Genomic DNA, 22,329 nt, shown 5'->3' on the forward strand with positions numbered 1-22,329 from the left:
GCTGATCTGGTCAAACTGAAGATTCCCTATGTCCGCCTTCCACCCCTCCTCTTCTGAAAGCAAACTTTGAAACTCATTAGCAATTCCTTCCCTGATTTCCTTCTCCTCCATCAGCCACACTCCATTGATCTTAATTCTCTCCAAAGAGTTATATCTACGGTGAGCGCTTGCCATGCGATGGAAGAAACCCGTGTTTCTATCCCCCTTCTTCAGCCATATTTCCCTAGAAAGCTGTCTCCAATGCGTTTCCTCCATTAACACCCATTTTCTATAATTATCCTTTGCCTCTTTCTTGAGCTCTGTTTCCTCCACAGTCAGAATTCTTTCACTTTCCTCCCTATCCCAGACTTCCACCTGCTGCAAGGCTAAGGATTTGTTGCTCTCCAGCTGTCCAAAGACTTTTCTATTCCAGACTTTCAATTTCTGTTTGATTTCCTTCATCTTAGTAGCCAATCTGTAACTAGCACTGCCCCTAACCTCAATTCCTTGCCACCAGCTGTGAACTAGATCATTGAAGCCCTCTACCTTCAGCCACATATTTTCAAATCTGAAAGGAGTCGGGCCCCGTCTTATCCCCCCCCCCCCCCCCCCACTAACGTAATTGGAAAATGGTCGGATACCGGACGGGGCAGCCTACACTGATTAATCCCATTGAATTGATCTATCCAGCGGAAACTAGGAACCTGTCCAATCTTGCCCATGCCTGATTGTTTTGTCCCCCATTCCAAGTGAACTCACCCCCCTGAAGGGGAAGGTCCACCAGCCCCAGCTCATCAACAATTTCAGCAAATTTCCTCATTGCTGAATTTATTCCCCTCTGACTACTCCTTTCCCGTGGAAATAGAGTAATATTAAAATCCCCCCCTATACACCAGGGATCTTCCCACAGCCCTCTGATCGCCCCAAGCTCATCCCATAATGCCTCCCTTTCCACTTTGGAAAACAATCCATACACTCCCGTAAAAATCCATATGGCCCCATTCTCAACATTCCGAAATCTGCAAGATAGCGTGAACTGACCCTCTTCCCAATCTAGAATATCCAAAGTCCTTGTATCCCAGCAAATCAGAATTCCTCCCGAAGCCCCTTCCGCATTCACAGCTTTCCAAGCTAGGAATCTTCCGGATCCTAAACTTCTCGCAATGCTGTCCGACATAGCTTGAATTTTTGTCTCCTGAATACATATTACGTCCACCCTCTGGTTCCTTATAAACGTCTTTATAACTTTTCTTTTAGAGCTATCATTTGCTCCCCTCACATTCCAGCTCAGAATTTTCATCTTCATTGGGCAATCACAATCTGGCGCCCTTTGCCCTGTACCGAGCCTTTCTGTTTAATTCCTCCCTCATAATTAATGGAGCATTCCAATCTTTTTAGCTCCCTTTCAAACTTAGATTTTTCCAGTAGCTCTTTACTATGGATTTTCTCTCTTCTTTTTCTGATCTTGGTCAGGAAATTCAGAATTTCCTTTTCCAACCCCTCCGTGGAAAAGCCCAGAAATTGGCTGAATTTCGCCAAACCACTCTCCCATTTGCCCTCCTGCTCACCTCTCTCTGTTTGGGCATCACAAATATCTCCTATCCCAAAAAGCTCCTTGCCCGTATCACTGAGACTTATTTTGGCTCCCAGTTCCTTATCTCCATTTCTTCCTTCATTACAGCCCTCATACACCGTTAACCACATTGAATTATCCTCCCGATCCTTCTCATTCCAGTCCCTAGAATGATCGAAAAACTCCCCCCCCGGGAGTCCGATCAAAATTAAGAGAATTGAGAAGAGAAGACCCCAAAACCCTTTTCCCCCAATAACACAATCCCTTTCCATACCTCATTGCCTCCTCTTTCAGCGCCTTATCTGTCTCTGATATCCCAGCCACTCCATATAGTTTCCTCAGATCCTTAGTCTCCCGTGCAACAAAAGGCTCTGGCACCAGAGGATTACCTGGAGCTGGTCCCGTCGGCAGAGAATCCATCTTCTGGGGGTTAATTTGGACTTGGGCTACTGAAAAGGTTGGGCCTTCCCTTTGTTTTATAACTAACCCAGAACCATTGTTTGGTAACTGGGCTTTTGGCGCCATTGGGCCTACAGAAGAGCAGCCCACTTCATCACGCCTGTGAGACGGGCCAGCTTCTGGGCTAATAGCTACACCTTTCAGCTTCAAGCCCATAGCACCTCTCTTCAGACCAGGCCCATCACCCTCTTTTGCCTGCTTTGGGTTAATAGATGGGCTTAAAATGTGCGGTACACCATTTAGAGCCCAAGATCTGGAAGTCGGGCTTTGAGAAACCCGACCCGACCCAATCCTCTGCTCACCTGTCCCATCAACTGACGGGTGCAGGGTCTCGAGACCCCCACTCACCCACCCCTTTCTCACTCGCTTCTCCGCGCGTGGGATCTCCTTACCCCTGTCCTCACTGCTATGACGACCTTCACTTTGTCTGCAACTCCTCCTTATCACCGGACGACATTCCCACCATAGCGATACAGCATAGACCTCCTCCTCCACTTCAACTTCCAGGACACTCGGTCTAGCTTCGCCTCTCCCTTTCACCAATATTCTAGCCCACTGGAGCTCGCCCATCGTTCTCGTTTGGTCGTCGACTGTGATAAAGCCGCCACATTCGTCCCCCACCTTCTTCAAGATCTCTGGGCTCCAAAGCGAGACAGGGAGTCCAAATAATCTCACCCAAAGTTCCTCTGTCTCGTCCTCCTCTGTCCAACACCCACACCTTGGACTCCAAAAATCCAGCCCTAACTGAATCCCATCTATCCTACGATTTCCTGAGGATACCACACGACGGGCCTCTTCCAGGTCTTCAAAGTCCAGCAAAACCCTTCCCTTATCCAACCTAGCTAGCCCTAAGCTACCCTTAAGCTCCCACGATTTTGCCCAACGTTGTCCCATCTTCTCAAGGTCACCATCTTCCCCTGAGTTGTCAAATCTGCTCGCCACCACACAATGTTCCAATTTCTTTAGCAGTTCTATTGATTCCTCCCTTTTCACCTTCACTGCGATTGCGTTTGGGTTACCCGACAGTGCTCGTTTTGCTATTGATGCATACGATCTCCCCCCAACAATCTTACCCATGTCCTGTTCTCCCTGGGTCTCTGGTTTGCTACCAAAAGAGCCTACCATCTGGTTAATCTTCTCCGCCATGATAATCCATCCCCTTTTATCCCTTCTGCCTCTCGGGATGAAGACGCAGAACCAATTATTCTCTAGATCAGAGACCCCTAGCCGAATAGATCCCCCGCTTCGTTTTTTCCTCGCGACATGGAATACGTTCGGCCCTGCTCCTTCCATTCCCTTCCCCATCTTGCTTCGTTCTCATCCTTTATGCAGAGATTCAGGCCTTCCAGGAAAAACCCTAGGCTGTACGCTCCCAAACGCACCCATGACGAAACCCCTCCCTTCTTCTCCACAATAATAACCTGGATTTTTCCTTTTCTATCTTCCCCGATAATCTCAAACGCCTTGGATTCCACTATGAAGCTGCACTCCTTTCGTCTGCTTCGCGGCGCCGGCCTCTCCTCCCCCTCCTCACCATCGCACTCTCCTACGCACTCTCTCTCGCCTTCTCTCGCTCTCTCTCTCTCACCCATTTTTCTTTGTTAATTATTCTATGATGGCCTAGAAGTCTATAGAGATGACATGTCATGAAGACACGATGATCTTACCTCCCCAAATGTGATGATCATTATGCCAGTCACATTATTGGAAGGAGCTCAATTTATTGATAAGTCTGAACAACTTATGCCAAAACCTCAGATTCACTACATGGTGTATAATGACCCGTTGATTCACCACTTCCTAAGCATATGACTTCAATTAGTTCACTAGTTGCCAAGCACATAACCCAACAGTTTTGTCTAAGAGCTCAATAATATCTTTTCACTTGTAGCAAGTTATTTGTATTGACCTTCAAAAAAGGCTTTATTAGGCTTCCAATTGAAATTGGCTGAAAAAAAATAGAGGCTAGAATCGTGGATTTAAAGAGAGCCAAAAAGAAATATTCTGTAGTAAATTAGTTTAAGAGAATTAATGATGGGAAGACAAGTGCACATAGCAGAGAACATGAGAAGTTCAAGTTCATCAATTTTCAGGTCGATAAGGTTTCACCCAAAATTAAAATTTCAATACTTGGGGAAGGGAGAACACTAGAAGCTTTTGATAGGCAAATAAGAACATATACATATATATGTATATGTGAATACACACACACACATACATATGTTCTTATTTGCCTACCAAAGGTGGGAATTCCCTCCTTAACTGAATTGCAAAGCACAAAGAACCTGCCACCACATTCAATAGGCTCGACAACTACCATCAGCTTTTACGAGGATTCTAGCCCACTGCAAATTGCTGTGGAAAGCTGTATCTTTGTTGACTCCCTACCTCATAAATGCATTGGAAGGCGCACTACCCTCACCCATATCTCACTGAGATGAACCCCATTCCTCAAGCAACCCACAACTGGAGAACATCTTCCCAAAAGAGGCAATTTGCCCATGAACATCTTTCTTCCACTGTGGAGAGGTTTTTCTGCCTTAGAAATCGTCTCAAAATCAAACAAAATGAGTTCACCACCTAAATAGACTAACTTGACATTCCCCTTTAAGCTCCAATTGGGCATTGCCCACCTCTTTAAAGTGGGTAAATCTGGGATGTAATCTGAGGACGTTTTGCAATGACCCACAATACAAACATGAAAGGCCTCTGTTTTTCTTCTTGTGTCACCTTGCCCTACCTGAAGCCACACTGCATCACCAACCTCTGCTTGAGAACTACGTACTATATCAGCAAAAGACTTTTCTTCCACAGGGGCTGCTGAGGCACCCACTGCTCCCTGAAGATGTATTCACTAGATGAATATTTTTAGCCTTGTGGTTAGAAGAAACCCCAAGGCTTATTAACTTCCTAGCAAGAGTGCTCCATCTCCTTGGGTATCCCCTACCTTCAGGGAACACAAGTAAACCTCCTTGCCTCCACAAAGCCAAGCCAACAGAGCATAACAAAAATCTTCCTGTTGTGTTATTCAGGAGTTCCAACAAATCCTCCTTTTTGAAATGCTTTCCTAGAACCTTGAGACAACATTCTTCCACCCCTTCCAGTAAGGTAACTAGGCTTTTTCCCCCGAATCTCATCCAACTTGACTCATTCTCATACAAGCGGTAGATTATTTGTACTATTTCTTGCATTTAGGACTATGAACATAGGCAGTAGAATATTTGTAATTTTGCTCATCTACTTCATGTCCCTTTTTTCAAGGACCAGGCTAAATTGTTCGAGAAGGGACTTCTTTGATGTAATAAGAAGAAACTCAAATCCAAATATCATTTAGTCAAATAGAGAGCATCTATCTTCCAAGCAAGGGGATTGAATATTCATCCTTTCACACTCTTCAGAATGTGGCTTTAGAGACATGGCAAACAAAGGGGCAGTTTAAGAACACTAGAAGTTATGGAGTATAAGAATCTCAAACTGTCATTGCTCTGAATGAATTTGGTAATTAAGCATCAATTCGGTGATAGCCCATCAAAATCTTCCCAAAAAATTAGTTCTTTTTTGTTTTTTTCTTTTGATAGGTGAAGCAAAGTGTGTTTGTATAAAAGGAAACACAACCCCAAATCACACAGGAAGTATACAGCAGTTGCTTAAAGGCTTAATCAAAAGAATGGAGGGGCTACAAAAAACAACTGCTGTATACTTGTTCAGTTACAAATGATTACAAATGAGAAAGTATTTCAACCTTTAATTAGAAGGCTTCTCATTTTGAAATGATCTTCTATTACTTTTTCTTTGAATTGTTCAAAAGATGCATATAGGAGCTGCTCGTCATGCCTTTTTACTCTTTTTACCCATGAAAAAGCCATGCCATCTTGAAAGGGTCTCTTTAATTGAAGAGGAAAGTACCCATGACCCATCGAAAAGAGAATACAACAATTGTGACAAAACCCTTGTCTTTACACAATAAATAAGGATGTGGTTAATGGATTCTTACTCGATATAATAGAGGAAACCCCTTTTTTATGATTGATCCAAAGTTAAATCTTTTCCCCACATGGTTTCCCAAACAAAGAACCCATCTTCCTAAAAAATTAGTTTTTGTACTGTTGCTTATAGAAAAATGACCATGATGAAAAAATTTGAGAAAAACTACGCAATAACTTTCTAAGGATGGCAATGTGACCATGAAACTACAGCATTAGCATCCCATTCATTGGAGTATGACCCATTTGTTGGAAATGAGTCATTGATCTCAGAGAAATCAACCATTAATATCCAGGAAATCAACCATTAATCTCTCCCTTGATTGATGGAAATCCTCTACTGATTTCACCCTTGATTCCAGGGGTTAATTAGCTATCTTTGATTAGTCTAAGACCATTTTAGGAAGTTCTTTTATTTAGTCAACTTTGTAATTAGGTGTACAAATATTTGTAGAATTGATTTATGAAGATTTTGTTTTTTCTTTTCTTAGATTATTTCTTTTGTATATTATATGTATACTCTATTGTGGATATTGTAATAATTTTCAATTGGATTCTAAACCGATATGGTGTCAGAGCCTTTATTGCTCAATCATATACTACCTTCATTGTTGTAACTTGTTCAGTTTTTTTGCAAACCAACTTCACTGCTGGTTTCATTCTTCCTACGCCATACACAAAAATCTTCTTCTTAGACATCTTTATCTTTTTTTTCTAATCTCAATTCCTCTATATTTGCATTCAACAAATATGGTTGATCAATTTTCTACCCAAAATCCTGCAAACAATTCTAGCAAAAGTCTTAAAGGGGAGCAAGTGCTTCCAAGCGAAATCCTTGAGATCTTGAGGAACAACTTGATCTTTTATGCAAGATCATTAGAAAAAATGAGGCGACTTTCAATCCTACTTCCTTTGTATTTGCTCAATCTGGAATACTATTTTAAATTCAAGCTCTTGGATCATTGATTCAGGAGCCACTGATTACATGACCAAAGACTCAAACTGTTTTATTTCTTATGAACCATGTTATGGTGATTAAAAGGTCCAGGTTGCTAATGGATCATTTCTTACCATTCATGGCAAAGGAAATGTCTATAGACCCCCAAATATCACTCGTTTTTCTGTTCTTCATGTGCCTAAAATGTCCTATAATCTGCTATCAGTTTATAAACTCTCAAAAACCAACAATTCTGTTGTATTCCTTGCTTATTTATCAAAAAAAAAAAAAAAAAAAAACCAACAATTCTGTTGTAATTTTCTATCCTAACTATTATGTTTTTTATAACCAAATACTGGGGAAGATGATTGACAATGCTAAGGAGAAGAATGACCTTTATTACCTAGATCCTAAGAAGAAGGAGACACCTTAAGCCCATCAAATAGAGGGAGTTAAAAAAAAAGGAACCTTAGAAGATTTTTGACTGTTACATGAAAGATCAGGGCACCCCGATTTCCATTACATGAGGAAATTATATCCAGATCTACATTTTTGCACACTCAAGTGTGAAATTTGTGAGTCGGCTAAAAATCAAAGGGTGCCATATTCCATTAGTAGTAAAAGAAGTGAAATTCCTTTCTCGGTTATGCATATTGATGTTTAGGGCTCTCAAGGGTGACTTATATTTTTGGTGCTAGATGATTCCTTTGTCTTAGTGATGACTTCAATAGAACTACTTAGATCTACTTACTAAAGGATAAATTTGAAACCATTGTCTTAATGAATTTTTTCTTAATGGTCCAAATGCAATTTAACACTAGGATACATATTCTTATATCTGATAATGGTGAGAGATACTTCAATGAAAGACTTGGAAATTTTTTCTTGGAAAAAGGTGTTATTCATCAATCAAGTTGTGCAGACACTCCCCAACAGAATGGAGTGACAAAATGTAAAAACAAACATCTTCTTGAGGCAACTCGAGCCTTAATGTTTGCTAGAAACGTTCCAAAACATTTATGGGGAGATGCAGTCTTGACAACAACCTACCTTATCAATCGGATGTCTTCAGAGGTACTCAATTTTCAAACTCCCATTAGAACGTTGAAAGAATGTTATTGTCACCTATCTATATTCAATTCTTTACCATGGAAAGTCTTTGGAAGCAGTGTCTTTGTTCATGTCCCTAACAAAGACAGATCTAAGCTTGAGCCATTAAGTGCATTTTCCTTGATATTCTCCAACCCAAAAGGGGTATAAGTGTTACCATCCACCAACCAAAAGGAAGTTTGTTACAATCGATGTGAGTTTTTTTGAATAGCAATCGTATTGTACAAAGACTGACCTTCAAGGGGAGCAAATGGGAGAAAAAGATCAATCACACAACTGGTTAGTCTCATCACCAACGCAAGTTTGGAGAATTCAAGAAAATAGGGAGAACTTGGAGAATCCCTTGAAGACCACTCATGATGATAGACGAACAGTGGATATACAAGTGTATACCATAAGACCTCGGGATCAATCTAGATTGGTGGAAGGCCCTAATTCTTCAAAGCAAAACCAATCATCAACTTTAGATGAAGGTATGGTTTCTATACCCCTTGAATCCAACAATAATCCTTCTAACCCTGCTTCAATCTCTACTCCTCTCTTTGATACTTATCTTGATATTCTTGTAGCAATCCGCAGGGGTGTTAGGAGTTGCACTAAACGCCCTTTGTCAAATTTGTGTCTTTTCTTAGGATTATGGGGACCTATAAGGAATTTACCTCTCATAAAAATTTAGAGTCAATTCTAAGGAATGTTGGAGAAGCCCTTGTTGACTTGAAGTGGAAGAAAGCTATAGAGGAGGAGATGAACGCTCTAACGAAGAATGAGAATTGGGACATTGTTGATTTACCCAAACAAAAACTACCAGTGGGATGCAAATGGTTTTTTTCAATGAAATACAAGGCTTATGGTTCTGTGGAGAGATATAAGGCGTGACTCTTGGCCAAAGGGTACACATAGACCTATAGTATGGACTACCAAGAAACCTTTCCCCTTGTGGCAAAGATGAACTCTATCAGAAATCTACTCTCTCTTACAGCTAATTACAACTAGGCACTATAATAATTTGACGTTAAGAATGCCTTCTTACATGGAAATCTAAGAGAAGAGATCTACATGATCTTCCATCTGGTTTTTGAAAGAATAGTGGAAGGAAATGCAAGCTAAAATAATCTCTATATGATTTGAAAAAATCACCTAGAGCATGGTTTGAAAGATTTGCTCAATCACTCTTGAAATTCGGGTGATGACAATGTGGAAATTCAGAACCTGAAGGTCAAGCTGGCTAAATAATTTCAAATGAAGGATCTAGGTACTCCATGTTATTTTTTGGGAATCAAAGTGGCTAAGTCAAAATAAGGGATTTACATATCCTAAAGGAAATATGTCCTAGATCTTCTCAAGGAAATTGGAATGCTTGGGTGCAAGCCTACAGAAAATCCTATTGATTTGAACCACAAACTCAGTGCAGTTAGAGATGGTGCTCCAGTGGTTAAAAAAAAGGTACCAGAGACTTGCGAGAAGATTAATCCATCTTTCCCACACCAATGACCAAACCCAATATTTCCTACTCTGTAAGTGTGGTTAGTCAGTTCATGCACTCTTCTTTAGAACCTCACATGGAAGTAGTCAAAAGAATATTGCAGTACCTAAAAGCTACTTTGGGAAAAGGACTGTTATTTTCTCAAAATGGTCATATGGATGTGGAGGCATATGCGAATTTTGATTGGGGTGGATCCATGATTGACAGAAGATCCACCTTTGGCTATTGTACTCTTGCTGGAGGTAACTTAGTAACCTAGAGGAGTAAGAAGCAACCTGTGATAGCAAGGTCAAGTGCGGAAGCTGAATATAAGGCCATGACACTAGGAATTTGTGAGCTGATATGGACAAAAGAACTTTCCAAGGGAGTTGCAGATAGAATCAAAGGGTCCTATGAAGCTGTATTGTGATAACAAGGGAATCATTAGCTTTGCACACATCCTGGTGCAACATGATAGAACAAAACATATTGAGATAGACAAACATTGCATAAAAGGGAAAATTGCTAGTGAAATGATTTGTACTCCATTCTGTCTTACTAATCAAAAGGGAAAAAAATTATTTATACTCCATTCATTTCTTTCAAGTTGCAGCTAGTAGATGTCTACACTAAAGGAGCTCTTAATCTAAGGTTTTATTCAATGATCAACAAGTTGGGAATGAAGGATGTTTTTGAACCAACTTCTGGGGGAGTGTTGGAAATCAGTCATTGATCTTAAGGAAATCAACTATTGATCTCAAGGAAATCAACCATTGATCTCTCCCTTGGTTGATGGAAATCATCTACTAAATTCACCTTTAATTCCAGGGGTTAATTGGCTATCTTTGACTAATCTAAGACCATTTTAGGAAGTTCTTTTATTTAGTCATATTTGTAATTAGGCTGACAAATATTTGTAGCACTAATGTAGGAGATCTATGTTTCCTCTTTTCTTAGATTATTTTTTCTTTATAAATATGTATATTCTACTGTGGAAAATGTAACAATTTTCAATCGGATTCTAAACCGATACCATTAATATTCATGATGATCCTATCCCTAAGAAACCCTCTATCCGCTTCCCTACTCAACAAAATGTTTCCAAATTTGAACCCCTCCCCTCTTTGGCTTGTTCAATTGGTCCCAACCAATGAGGGTTTCTTTTCTTGCCCTATCTTGATCAAAGAAGGTTACTATGCAATTTCTTGATCCTAGATACCACTTTGGTTGGAATTTTGAAAATTGAAAGGAAGTAAATGGGGATGTGAAACAAATAAGAGCACATAAAGGTTACTCTATTGTGTGTTAAGGACAAGAAAGATTTTCTTCCAACCATTTGATCTTTGGGAAACGTTGTCTAGTACTATGGCAAATTAGAGGCAAAATTTTATGACAAATCGCTTGTCGTTTACTAATTTAAATTGTGTGGTGGGAAAGAAATGTAAAGGATTTTTGAGACAGGTGGAATACTTTAGAGATGCTATGAGACCTACTTTATTTCTATTCCTCTTTCTGGGCTACTTCTATGAGAGCATTCAAGGGCACTCCTCTCAATGTCATTCCACTTGATTGGTATTTGGTGTGTAGATAAAAAAGGTTTGGATAGGAAGGAGAGGAGCGATACTTTGATTTCTTTCTAAAGGATATCTGTTGACCCCTATGGAGTGATGAGTCGCTTTTTCTTGTATGATCTCATGCGTTACTATACCGATATATAGGTCTCCTCTGTATATTGGAGAAAGTTCACTCACTGATTCTTTTGATCAGTTTCTACAAATTTTGGAAGAATCCCTGATCATGTACTCTTAAACCATATCAAGGCATATTTTGTTTTTTATTAGAAAAAAATGTTGTCTAGGACAAGGTCCTAAGACAGTAACTTTGGGGTTCCCTGTCTTGAGTTAGAAGACCAAATATGACTGGTGCCAATCCAAGACCTTACATTCTAGCAATGTAGGCAACCCTATGATTTGATCTGAATTGCTGTTGTCTAGTACTAGGTCCTAAAATGAAGTAGCTGTGGGGTTCCTCACCTTTTGTGCCCAAGATAACTTTTTGAAGTTCTCTCTCTCTGTCTCTCTCTCTCCCCCCTAAATTGCGCGCCATCCTTGTTTTGCCACAAAGATGTGAAGATTGAAGAGTTTCTGTTATTGCAATAGAAATTCTAGTCTTTAGTCTGGTTGGGACAACTTAGCTCTCACAAATAGGGAGGCTCACAATTACCTTTCTTATTTTCTTGGTTGTTCAGTTTTTGAAATATTTTGACAGATTTCATATCAGGATGATGTTTCTTTTGCTATTATTGAACAAAATTTCCACTTCCTATCAATGCAAAATAGTGATTTTATACTTGGTTGATATTGTATATGTTATCAGCATTTCAGCATTAACTTTCAATGCACTAAAGTTTCTTGGGCACACTATTGATATGATTGTCTTTTAATGTTGGTTTATTATGCTTTTTATTCCTCCTTTTTTTCTGTGGCAAACAAAAAGGAAGTAGTTGGCCCTTATATTCCAATTTATTACTAATTATTTTTCTTTTTCTCCAGATCTTGCGATTGTTCAGTGAATCAGCTGCAAGTATTTCTGTATTAAAGGTTGATTTGGCTGATGCAAAGAAGCTTCTTGGTGCCCGCAATAAGCAACTGCACCAGTTATGGTATCGGTCAGTTACACTGCGGCACATAATTGCCTTGTTAGATCAAGTTGAGGGTATAGCGAAGGTTGGTCTTTTCATTTTTCAAGTCTACATCCTCTATAAAATTCACCTTATGAATATTCTCTCCAGATGGTGACTGTAATGTTTGGATTTAGTATTAATGTCTTTTACCAGAGGATGCATACTGCATCTTATCAAAATCTTAGCATGCCTAGTTTGATAATTGACAATGTGGTTTTCTGTAGCATTTTTAACAATTTGTTAATTAATGCCTAGTTTGGGATGAATGAATTAAAATCAATCCTTTGTGCAATTCATTTGAAGTTATTAGATGCTATAAACTATTTTGTCTTAAAAATTCCACATATGGGTAGAAGTCCATATGCTATATCTATATTTCCCTCTATCTGGGAAGTTGCATCTATGAAAGATAGTTACTGTGGAAAAGTTTTATTTATTTGATTAATTCTTGAAAATAAAGCAGTTTAGTCACTGGTATAATGGCCAGTGAAGCAAAAATTTCCCACCTAAACATCTACCCTCAGCAAAAAACGAAAATGGAAAACAAAAAGGAACCTACCACTCGATTATGCAAATCAGTGAAAAATGGTTGACAACTTGCTGTCATTCATATTCCGTATATATTTTCTGCCTGCAATTTACAAACAAAGAAGTCACTTCCATTTTATTAATCATGTTAGGAAAAACATTAGGCTCTCCTCGAAGCAGATGGAAATACCTTCAAATGGTTTAAAATCTCTTTGCCATTTCCTTAGCACATAACTATGGCCCTTAATGTGCCGAGGTCTTCCTTCATAACATAGATTTGACCTGACATATTTGATAATTGTGCATTTGTTTCATTTTAAGAAACTCGGATACTTTGCCAAAAGAGTCAGAAGCACTCAAGGTTGTCACAATCTCACAGCTCTTCTTCCAAATGTTGGAGGGCCTCTAAATCTTTTAAGACTACTTGACCTTTTTTTACCTGTTATGGAATAAGGTCTGCAATATCCCTCCTTGTTCTCTTATTCTCTTCATAAGATTCATTAGTCCTTGATCTGGACCAAAATCTAATATTCCTCTTTAGTGCATATTTGAGCAACATGCTTATCTTCCTGTTTTGGCACTGCCTTGGGTTGAACTACTAGCGAAATATCTGCACCCATGTGTATAGCAGATGGCTGTGAGTTAAATTGAAAAATTTCAAAATGGGACATACCTTGGATTAATTTCTGGGTTATTCTGTTTGATTAAAAAAAATTTCTGGATTCTTCTGCAGACATCTTGCTTCCTTTTATGGGCTTGCTTAATATTTTCTCCTACTTGTTTGTGATATGTATAATCATCATTCTCCAATACTGTATGGCTACTATGACTAGTTATTTTGGTTTTCTACTAGCTGCTTCAATTCTAATCTCAGTCCTATTTATCGGTCCAAGCAAAGATAACTATATGCACCCGTTAGAGATCTAAAGGGGGAAAAGGTCGACTGAAGAGGAGCTTTTTATAGTGTTGCCATATAAGCCCTCTAGTAAAGCTTTGAATGTTCCCTTCTGCTGTCGGCTTTAGTGTTAGCTTCTGTTGGATATCTGTTTATTATTTTTAGTTAATTGGTGACATTTCTTTTTCTTCTTTGGTCCCTACTGGGATTCAAACCTGGAATTTCTCACATCTGCACTTGAACTCCTTGTCACTTGAGCTAGACCTCAAGGACAGTATTTTTTGTTTTGTACTGTGAACTTTCCACTTTACTGCTAGCACTACAGGGTTTCCATGTAGGTGCCAAACAAATATCAGCAATTTAGCTGTTCAGTATAGAATTATTTCCCTGCCTTACATCTGTTGATTCTGAAGGTATGGTTTTTGCCTTTTTCAAATGTGGCTCAGGTTCCAGCTCGTATTGAGAAGCTCATTGCTGAAAAGCAGTTTTATGCTGCAGTTCAATTGCATGCACAGTCAACATTGATGCTGGAGAGAGAGGGCCTTCAAACGGTTAGTTTTTTAATTTTAATTAATTAATTAATTATTTTTATTTATTATTATCTTTTGTAATAATACCACTTCATTAAAATCAGTGGAGAGAGGTTATCCTTACTAAGCTTTCATCTAACTCATTCGTCTCGTATTTATTTCTTTTGCATGTCCCAAAACATCAACTTCTTTTATATCTTTAAGTTCAATAAATTCTTAGCACATCAGTTTGTTATTCTAGTTGGAGGGAAAGGTCACATTATCACCAAGTATCTTAACAATATTTCTCTTTTTGATATTAAAAAATATGATCATTAAGTATAAGAATGACCTATTATGATATGTTTTTCTGGACTTAAGTGAAGGACACTTCTATGGTTATGTCTAGTCTATGTTTATAGTTCATGTTGTCCAGGTTGGTGCTCTTCAAGATGTTCGATCTGAGTTAACAAAGTTACGGGGAATTATCTTTTATAAAATTTTGGAGGATTTGCATGCTCATCTTTACAACAAGGGCGAATACAGGTATTCTCTTTTTTTCTTTTTATTTTTGAACTCTTAATACCATGTGTATTTTTGCATCCACAATTTTATCTATTTACTTATTTGTAAACAGAGAGGAGTAGGGTGGGTTTTGTTGGAGAGGAGGAGAGGGAGGGGCTTTGTTTGGGGCTGAATGTTGGATATACAATTTCCCATGTTGTTTTCACATGCTATTTTCTGTAGCATTTTGAACTTCTTGAAGAAAGCCATCTCACATTTAAGAAACCTGTTCTTCTTGGATGATTTTTTCTTAATATTTCATCTTTTTTGGGGCATGGGGAGTACATTATATTTTATCTTAGATCTTTCCAATCATTAATATAAGATATTCTCTTGAAAACTATTTTTTTTTTTTTATCTTTTCATGAAACTTATCAGTATGGGCTGATTATACTCTGCAGCTCTGCTGCCTCAAGCATACATGAAAGGGATGATGAAGTGCCAACAACTACTGCTGTTGCTTTTTCAATGAACAGTTCACAACCTTTGTCTCGTAGAACCAGGTTATTGAAAGGTGACAATCAATTTGGCGTTCTTGGACTTGGAGATGGTTATAGGCCAGGATCTATTGATGGAGGGTAAGACTGGATGGTTTCTCTTAACTGAATCCTGCAAGTAACCCTTTCTTTCTCCATACTTTAACATTTCCCACTTTTTTCATTGATTAAAAAGGTCTGCGATGTGCGGAATTTATTTCCAATTTTAATGGTTCTCTTGAAATATAGTATTGTTTCTCCATTGCCAGTTTGAATATTAGGAAATCTTTCTTTTTTATTGTTGTCTTCCTATGCCTCAAGTTTAAAGAGGCTTAGTGGTGAGCGAATGCATTCCTTAAAATAAGTTGGGACAAGTTTCCTTAACTTTTAGACTTCAAATATATGTATTGTAGTTTTGTTCTGGTTACTTTCTTGGAACAAAGTACTTCAGGAAGGTTTTTTTCCCCAATAGACAGGCAAAAAAGTATATTATATGCAACTCCTGTACACAGGTTAGACAAAGGGTGCCAACAGGCAGAGCCAAAGAAGAGAAAACGAAAAACAACTCCCTCAGTAAGAACCCAACCAATCTATAAAATCAACCATACACATTGATGCCCATCTATAAACTTCCTAGTCAAGATCAAGGGAGAATGGAGAAACTTGGGTTTGCGCTATGAAAAATGTATTCAAGTTTTTGTTTGTTTGCCTTTCTCTCCCCTTGCAGCCACTTGGGTCCTGTTAAACCACCAATCTGTAAAAGAAAAAGAATGGTACATAGTAGCTGTGATTTGCTTTTCTATAAATTGGTTCTTGGTATTGAACTGATACGCCTTTGTAAAGTTTTCTCCAGTGTACCCTGGTCAAACCAATAAAATAGAAATGTTAAATTGCTCAAACAGGTTTCTAGTTACTTAGTCATAGTCCAACTTGCCCACACGCATAAGTTTATCAGAAAGCTTGATTAAGTTGCTTATTTTATAATGCTTGCTACTTTTTTTCTGTATCATGCTGCTAAGTTGGATGCATTTCTGAATGTGTTTCTTTTTTCAGTTCATCATTTGATGGCCATGATGAGGAGGGTGCTCTAGAGCTACATGATGAAGCTACCTTGGATGGGTATAATGCAACAACAAAGGTCAATGGTGGTGATGGTAGCCAAAAGGATATTAAAGTTGTTTCTCATCAAATTCCACCATGGCTTTCATATGCCACTCCAGATGAATTTCTTGTATGACCACCATAGCTAAGATATTCAAATCCATTATTAACTTTATTATGGTTTCCCCTTATCTTACAGCTGAGGTTTTGGCTTTTAAATATGGGTTGTAGGAATCAATGAAAAAGAGTGATGCTCCACTCCATGTGAAGTATCTACAGACCATGGTTGAGTGCTTGTGCATGCTTGGTAAAGTTGCAGCTGCTGGTGCTATGATATGGTATTTGTCTCTGATTCACTTCTTTGATTTGACCTGATTCATGATTTCAAAGAATTTATTTCCTTCTAAAGGTGCAATAAGGCAGAACCTTAGATTTCGAGGCATGATACCTATTGTTGTTACATTCATCTCTCACTTTTGCAGACTCCGGATTGATACTGTATTTTGCATTTATTTTAACAGATGGCATTTATGATTGATCTTTCTCTTTATTGCAGCCTATGAAAAAAATAATGGATGTATCTGAAGGATGTTATTGTTGGTGTATCCATTGTTCTATAACTTATAACCTGAGAAAGGGTCTCTAAACTCTTTATAATCTAATCATTGATACTGTCTGCAGCTGTAGTTTCTTAGGTTAGACAGGGGAATGCTTTTTCATTAATTTATTTTTGATTGGCAAAGAGAAATTTATTGAAGTGTTTGTCAAAAAGGAAGGGGGGGAGGGAGGCAACTTATGTACACAGGAAGGATACAAAGAATTCCTCAAAAGAAAAGAGAAGGGGAAAAAAAAACTAACAATAGCTACTCCCTAGTCTAAGATGAAACCATCATTGAAATCCAGCATACAACTAATCACCTGTTCCAGAGGTGCTCTAGACCAATTCAAATGAGACTTATGAATAGTTCTTTGAATTTCTGATCAGAGTGCTCCTCCTCATTAAAGAATCTGCTATTCTGCTCTCTCTAAATCCAACAAAGCAATCGCAGAGGTGGTATCCTCCATACTTTCCTTGCTGCTCATCCATACGCTGAAAAAAATCGTTGCCCTCAAATTGTAGAGACAGAGCCCTCCCTACTCAAATTGCTAAGTCATGGGGAAGGCCAATTACATGGGGTGATCATCCCAGTTTGTCTCACTGCATGGATGACTTTAAGCTATCTACGTATTCACTTTAAGACACCCTTTGCGTACTGGCATGGTCACTTGAGTTGGCTAAGATTTCCCACTAGCTGGAGTTGAAGGGCTTTCTGAGGCAAGGTAAAATTTTCCGTTTCACTGTCTCAGTCAACAAATCTTTAGGATCCATTACAAGTTTGTGTCGAAGGATGTGATCATGCTGATGTGGCTAAAGAGATTATCTGCAAGACTCCTGAACTAGCTCTGGTAGTGAAGTGTGGATGTAGATTTGTGCCCACATGAACTGTTGACTTCCAAGAAATTGGGACATACAAGTATGGACACCATGGAATTTCGCTTGGTTTGCATAACAGAACTGATAATGTTCTGATTGTGCAGGGTTTTATCTGTTAAAACATAGTAACTGAAGCTAATTTTGGCTGATTGATGTAATCAGTTCATTGATGGTCTGCAAGTATGATCCTAGAGAAAGGTTATTTCAGCCAGATTGAGAGGGAGGAGATCAACACCTGACATGCTGTGTTAGTGGCTGATATGTTGCCTGTGGCAGACTTGGGTCTGCTTGCCCATCAGGCTCCAGTGATCCTTCTGTTGGATGGGGCTGCATCCCCAGTTGGGCGATCTCTTAGACTCCTATACAGAAGGTACAAGGAGGGTCAGCTGGGCTCTAAAGCACATGGCAAGCATATTTTTTTCTTCTTGAGCTGAGTTTCCTTCTACTTGGGAAGGTTGATGCAACTGCTTTGAAGTGCATGTGAAGGCTACAATCAACAATCAACTCACAGACTGTTAACGGGGACCTAGCCTTTTATAGTCATGTCTAGTGTTATAGTCATGTGATATTCATGCACCAATATTTATTTATTTATTGTCTATGAGGCAACATGGAGCTTTTTGCCTAGGTTTCAATGCTATTTGAGCTAATTGTTTGTGCCAGTTTTTTGTTATTGCATTCAGATAACCCTCACTTAAAAGAGAGAATGTATTTGGTTAAGTTTCCCTTTATGAGTTGTCATCTTTTTCTTTCATCCTTACTCTGCCCTTATAGTTTTTTCTTTTTTGTTTGTCAATGAATTTCTAAGTGTAAATTTGTACCTTTACTAGAAATCTGCTGGAAGTTCTGTGTGTTTCTACATCCACTGTGGATCTCAGGTTATAATGTTGAGGAGATATTCTTATAATTCGGATCCAACTGTTCGTTCTAGATTCTCTCTTATAACAAACTGTTCATTTCTATGTCCTTGGTTACGACAAGGTATGCCATGTGCATCTTGTAGGAAGGTTGACCATGTTTTAATTCTCTCTATTTACTGTACAAGCTTGTGTTATTGATGCTGTGATGCTCATGGAAGAGGTTAGACTACCTGGATGTGAATCTCTGTTGCTAGAAAGTTGCTTTAATACACCTCTAATCTTGTTGGAACTTTGTCCCATTTAACAGATTGATCACATAGCTTTTTTTGGTTTTCCTGGGTTTTTTTATTTTTAATCAGAATTTTCCTGGGTCATTTCTGTTGATTTACCTTTCTGTCTGATTTTTTTTTATGACGATATTTCAACATCTTTGATTTTGTTTTTTGACAGCCAAAGATTGCGACCTACAATTCATGAGATCATCACATCCAAAATTAAAGCTCATGCAGAACTTGTTAATTCTACAAGATCTGGCATTTGTCGGGCTGCCCATACTGCAACTACTGGTTTACATTATTTGAAGGGACAATTAGAAAGCTATCAGTCACCAAAACAGAAACGTCAGAATGGGATCTCACTGGCTGGAACCTTGTTGGCGGTTAGCCCAGTTTCTCCTGTGATGGCTCCAGCAGGGACAGCACAGACTGCTGCTAAAGAACTTCTTGATTCAATTTTGGACATTGTTGTTCGGATATTTGGTGAGAGATCAAAAGTACTGTCTTCCTTTTCAGAAAAAATTTACGTATGATGTTAGAACTAATTTTCAGAACCATAATCTTTTTAGAGAACCATGTTGTTGTTGGAGAGCTTTTGGAATCAAAAGGCACCCAAGTTGATATGAACACACCCAAGTCAGTGACTGTAGAAGTAAACTGGAACCATGATTCTGAAGCATCTCAAGTAACTGGAGGCTATAGTATTGGCTTTTCTTTGACAGTTTTACAGGTAGCCTTCCTGCATGGTGTCTGTAAGTAGGTTTGATTGATAATCATCTAGTGATTGACTGGTGAATTCTTACTTGCTGACGTAAAAGCTCATCTATGTTTATAAATCTTAGTCAAGAGACTGCCTAAAAATTTTTCTGTGATGTTGTATTTCTTAAATTTTGCATACAGAGTGAATGCCAACAACTCATATGTGAGATTCTGCGGGCAACTCCGGAAGCTGCATCTGCAGATGCTACTGTCCAAACAGCTAGACTTGCAAGCAAGGCTCCTTCCAAAGAAAAGAGGTATTGTACCTCTAGTTTCTTATCTTACTGTGCCTTCTGATTTTCCTCCAGTCATTCTGCTTTTGTTGCTTCAAGTTTTGTTTTCAGTTTCTGCTTGGGGCCTGGGCTTTCTGGCTCCCCTTTTTTGTTGTCTTTAATGTGTATTGCTTGTAAAAGTTTTCTTTTCACTGTAGCTGTTTAATAAGACCATGGTCCTAGGATCAGCCAACCAGGTAGCACAATATTTAGCTCAGTGTGACGGCTCATCTTTAGAGATTTTTGTTTGTGATTTAATGCTTCCCTTTGCTTTTATCTGCATGCTTTCTTTCTTTTTTCTCCTGAGGAATTGCTCATCTTTACTGTATTCATTTTCTTTCTTCTTGTCACGAAGCATTGTTCATCTTTACTGAATTCATTCTCGTTATTATTGAATTGCATGTTTCTTATAAAAAATGCTAGGCATGAGTTGTTATTTACTCAAGCAATTATATTTGGAAACCGACGAGGATACAACAACTACTTGACTCTCGTTAGTTGGATGTTTTCTCATTTTCCATTTTAATTGTGTGACTAACCTATGTAACTTATAAATAAAAGATTATAGACTTCAAATTTACTCTACTAACTTCTATAGTTGCCTATGAGCTTTCAGTTTGCTTCTTTTTCCAGCTTTTAAAATAAAAGATTATAGGCTTCAAATTTAATCTAATAACTTGTGTAGTTGCCTTATGAGCTTTGAACCTGCTTCTTGAAGTCTGAAGTATACTTGCTGGTGCATGCATGAGGAACTTCTGTTCGAAATTCTTTGTCATTTTTAACTTGCATACCAAAAGAAGCCATATGATTCTTTTATTGAGATATTCACTTGATTCAACTTCCTTTCTTTTCCCTTACCCTTTTTGGTGATAGGTACCTCACAAAACTTTCTACTGTGAATGTTCTTCTTATTGAAGAAAATCCTCACTTTCACATGTTTTTATATGGTTCATTGCAAAAGATGTGATAATCATGCAATTTTAGTGGAGTCACTTGAGTGCCAAAGAAACTTTGCATCTTCAAAGTCGGTTTTTTCTTTTATGGGACCACATTTTCTGTTTTTAGCTTTATTTACTGCATAAGATGCCTATTTGCTAGATAGAGTTACAATTTTCCTATTTTATACTCCACTAAAATTATTGTATAGTTGGTTTGCCTTGTATATATCCTGCAAACATTGGCCGTGCCTCCATCTGCCCCTTTAATATTCTTTTTGTTTTTCTATAAAAGAACTATTACATAATCATTTCCCTGATGCTAATGGATTATAGGGATAGGTCAGAAGATGGTCTTACCTTTGCTTTTCGCTTCACGGATGCCACTATATCAGTTCCCAACCAAGGTTTGCTAATTGTACTATTGTAGTATTTGTGTTAGCTGTTATTATTACTAGAAGATGCAAAGTCTTATTCTTTCAATGATAATTGTCATTCTTTATGCTATCCTTGAATTTGATATACTATGATTTCGGTACCCCTAATTCAGAGTTCAGGTGAATTTATACTCAAAATCTCTTTATGAGCAATGGCTATACCATAGGATTGTTAGTAGCATTAATCTAAACTAAGTAACTTTGTTGGTACTCGTGCTGTCAAGCATGAGGGGTGCTCCAATTGTGAGAAAATAAAAATATAGTGATTTCAAGAAGGCATAGCCTACATAGTATGCCAACAATTCCTATTTTATTTACATAATGTACCAACAATTCCTATTTTATTCACATAATATACCAACAGTTCCTATTTTATTTACATAATATACCAACAATACCTATTCATGGTTATTAACTTTTATGGTGGTCTGTCTCCTCTGTTATTTAGGAGTTGACCTTATCCGGCAAGGATGGACCAGGAGGGGTCCTAATGTATTACAAGAAGGTTATGGTTCTGCAGCTATCTTACCTGAGCAAGGCATTTATCTTGCAGCGTCTATATACCGTCCTGTTATTCAGGTTTAAGAGATCAATGCTATTTATCATATATTAGATGACCTCTGCACATAGGTTATCCTTTTTTTAATTTGCCTTGTTCTAATATTATGTGATCTGCAGTTTACAGATAAGATTGCCTCAATGCTGCCAAAAAAGTATTCACAGCTTGGGTAAGCTTATATAAGCTTTGAACCTATTGTACCTTTTGATGTTGAATTTTATATACAGAGAAATTACTTTGCATGAACAATATAATAGTTGTGTAGGCTTTCTGCTTTTCACATTCTTCTCTCTCACAGTATTTTGTCATACTTAGCCTTAATATAATCTTTGTTTGCCTCCCAAAAATTATTGTCATACCTTCCACAAGAAGTCAAATGTTTTAGGCTCTGAATGGTGAAAACCTTTCTCTCTCTCTCTCTCTCTCTATATATATATATATATATATATATGCATGTACATACATACATACACGCACCCACACAAACCAAATTATTATT

At 38.2% G+C, this 22,329-nt stretch overlaps 1 protein-coding gene across 5 annotated transcripts in view; it reads left to right on the forward strand.

Moving 5' to 3' along the window:
* LOC117928567 (exocyst complex component SEC8) overlaps positions 1 to 22,329 on the forward strand; it is a 63,896-nt gene that overhangs the window by 10,868 nt on the left and 30,699 nt on the right. For all 5 annotated transcript variants that reach the window (XM_034848474.1, XM_034848477.1, XM_034848473.1 and 2 more), the window contains 12 exons: positions 12,056 to 12,229; positions 14,056 to 14,160; positions 14,555 to 14,664; positions 15,084 to 15,260; positions 16,212 to 16,389; positions 16,491 to 16,597; positions 19,044 to 19,351; positions 19,438 to 19,598; positions 19,769 to 19,884; positions 21,171 to 21,241; positions 21,720 to 21,850; positions 21,950 to 21,999. In XM_034848474.1, the coding sequence (XP_034704365.1) occupies positions 12,056 to 12,229; positions 14,056 to 14,160; positions 14,555 to 14,664; positions 15,084 to 15,260; positions 16,212 to 16,389; positions 16,491 to 16,597; positions 19,044 to 19,351; positions 19,438 to 19,598; positions 19,769 to 19,884; positions 21,171 to 21,241; positions 21,720 to 21,850; positions 21,950 to 21,999 (1,688 nt within the window). The remainder of the gene's footprint in view (positions 1 to 12,055; positions 12,230 to 14,055; positions 14,161 to 14,554; positions 14,665 to 15,083; positions 15,261 to 16,211; positions 16,390 to 16,490; positions 16,598 to 19,043; positions 19,352 to 19,437; positions 19,599 to 19,768; positions 19,885 to 21,170; positions 21,242 to 21,719; positions 21,851 to 21,949; positions 22,000 to 22,329) is intronic.

Source organism: Vitis riparia, chromosome 13 (genome assembly GCF_004353265.1).
Source record: "Vitis riparia cultivar Riparia Gloire de Montpellier isolate 1030 chromosome 13, EGFV_Vit.rip_1.0, whole genome shotgun sequence".
NCBI lineage: Eukaryota > Viridiplantae > Streptophyta > Magnoliopsida > Vitales > Vitaceae > Vitis > Vitis riparia.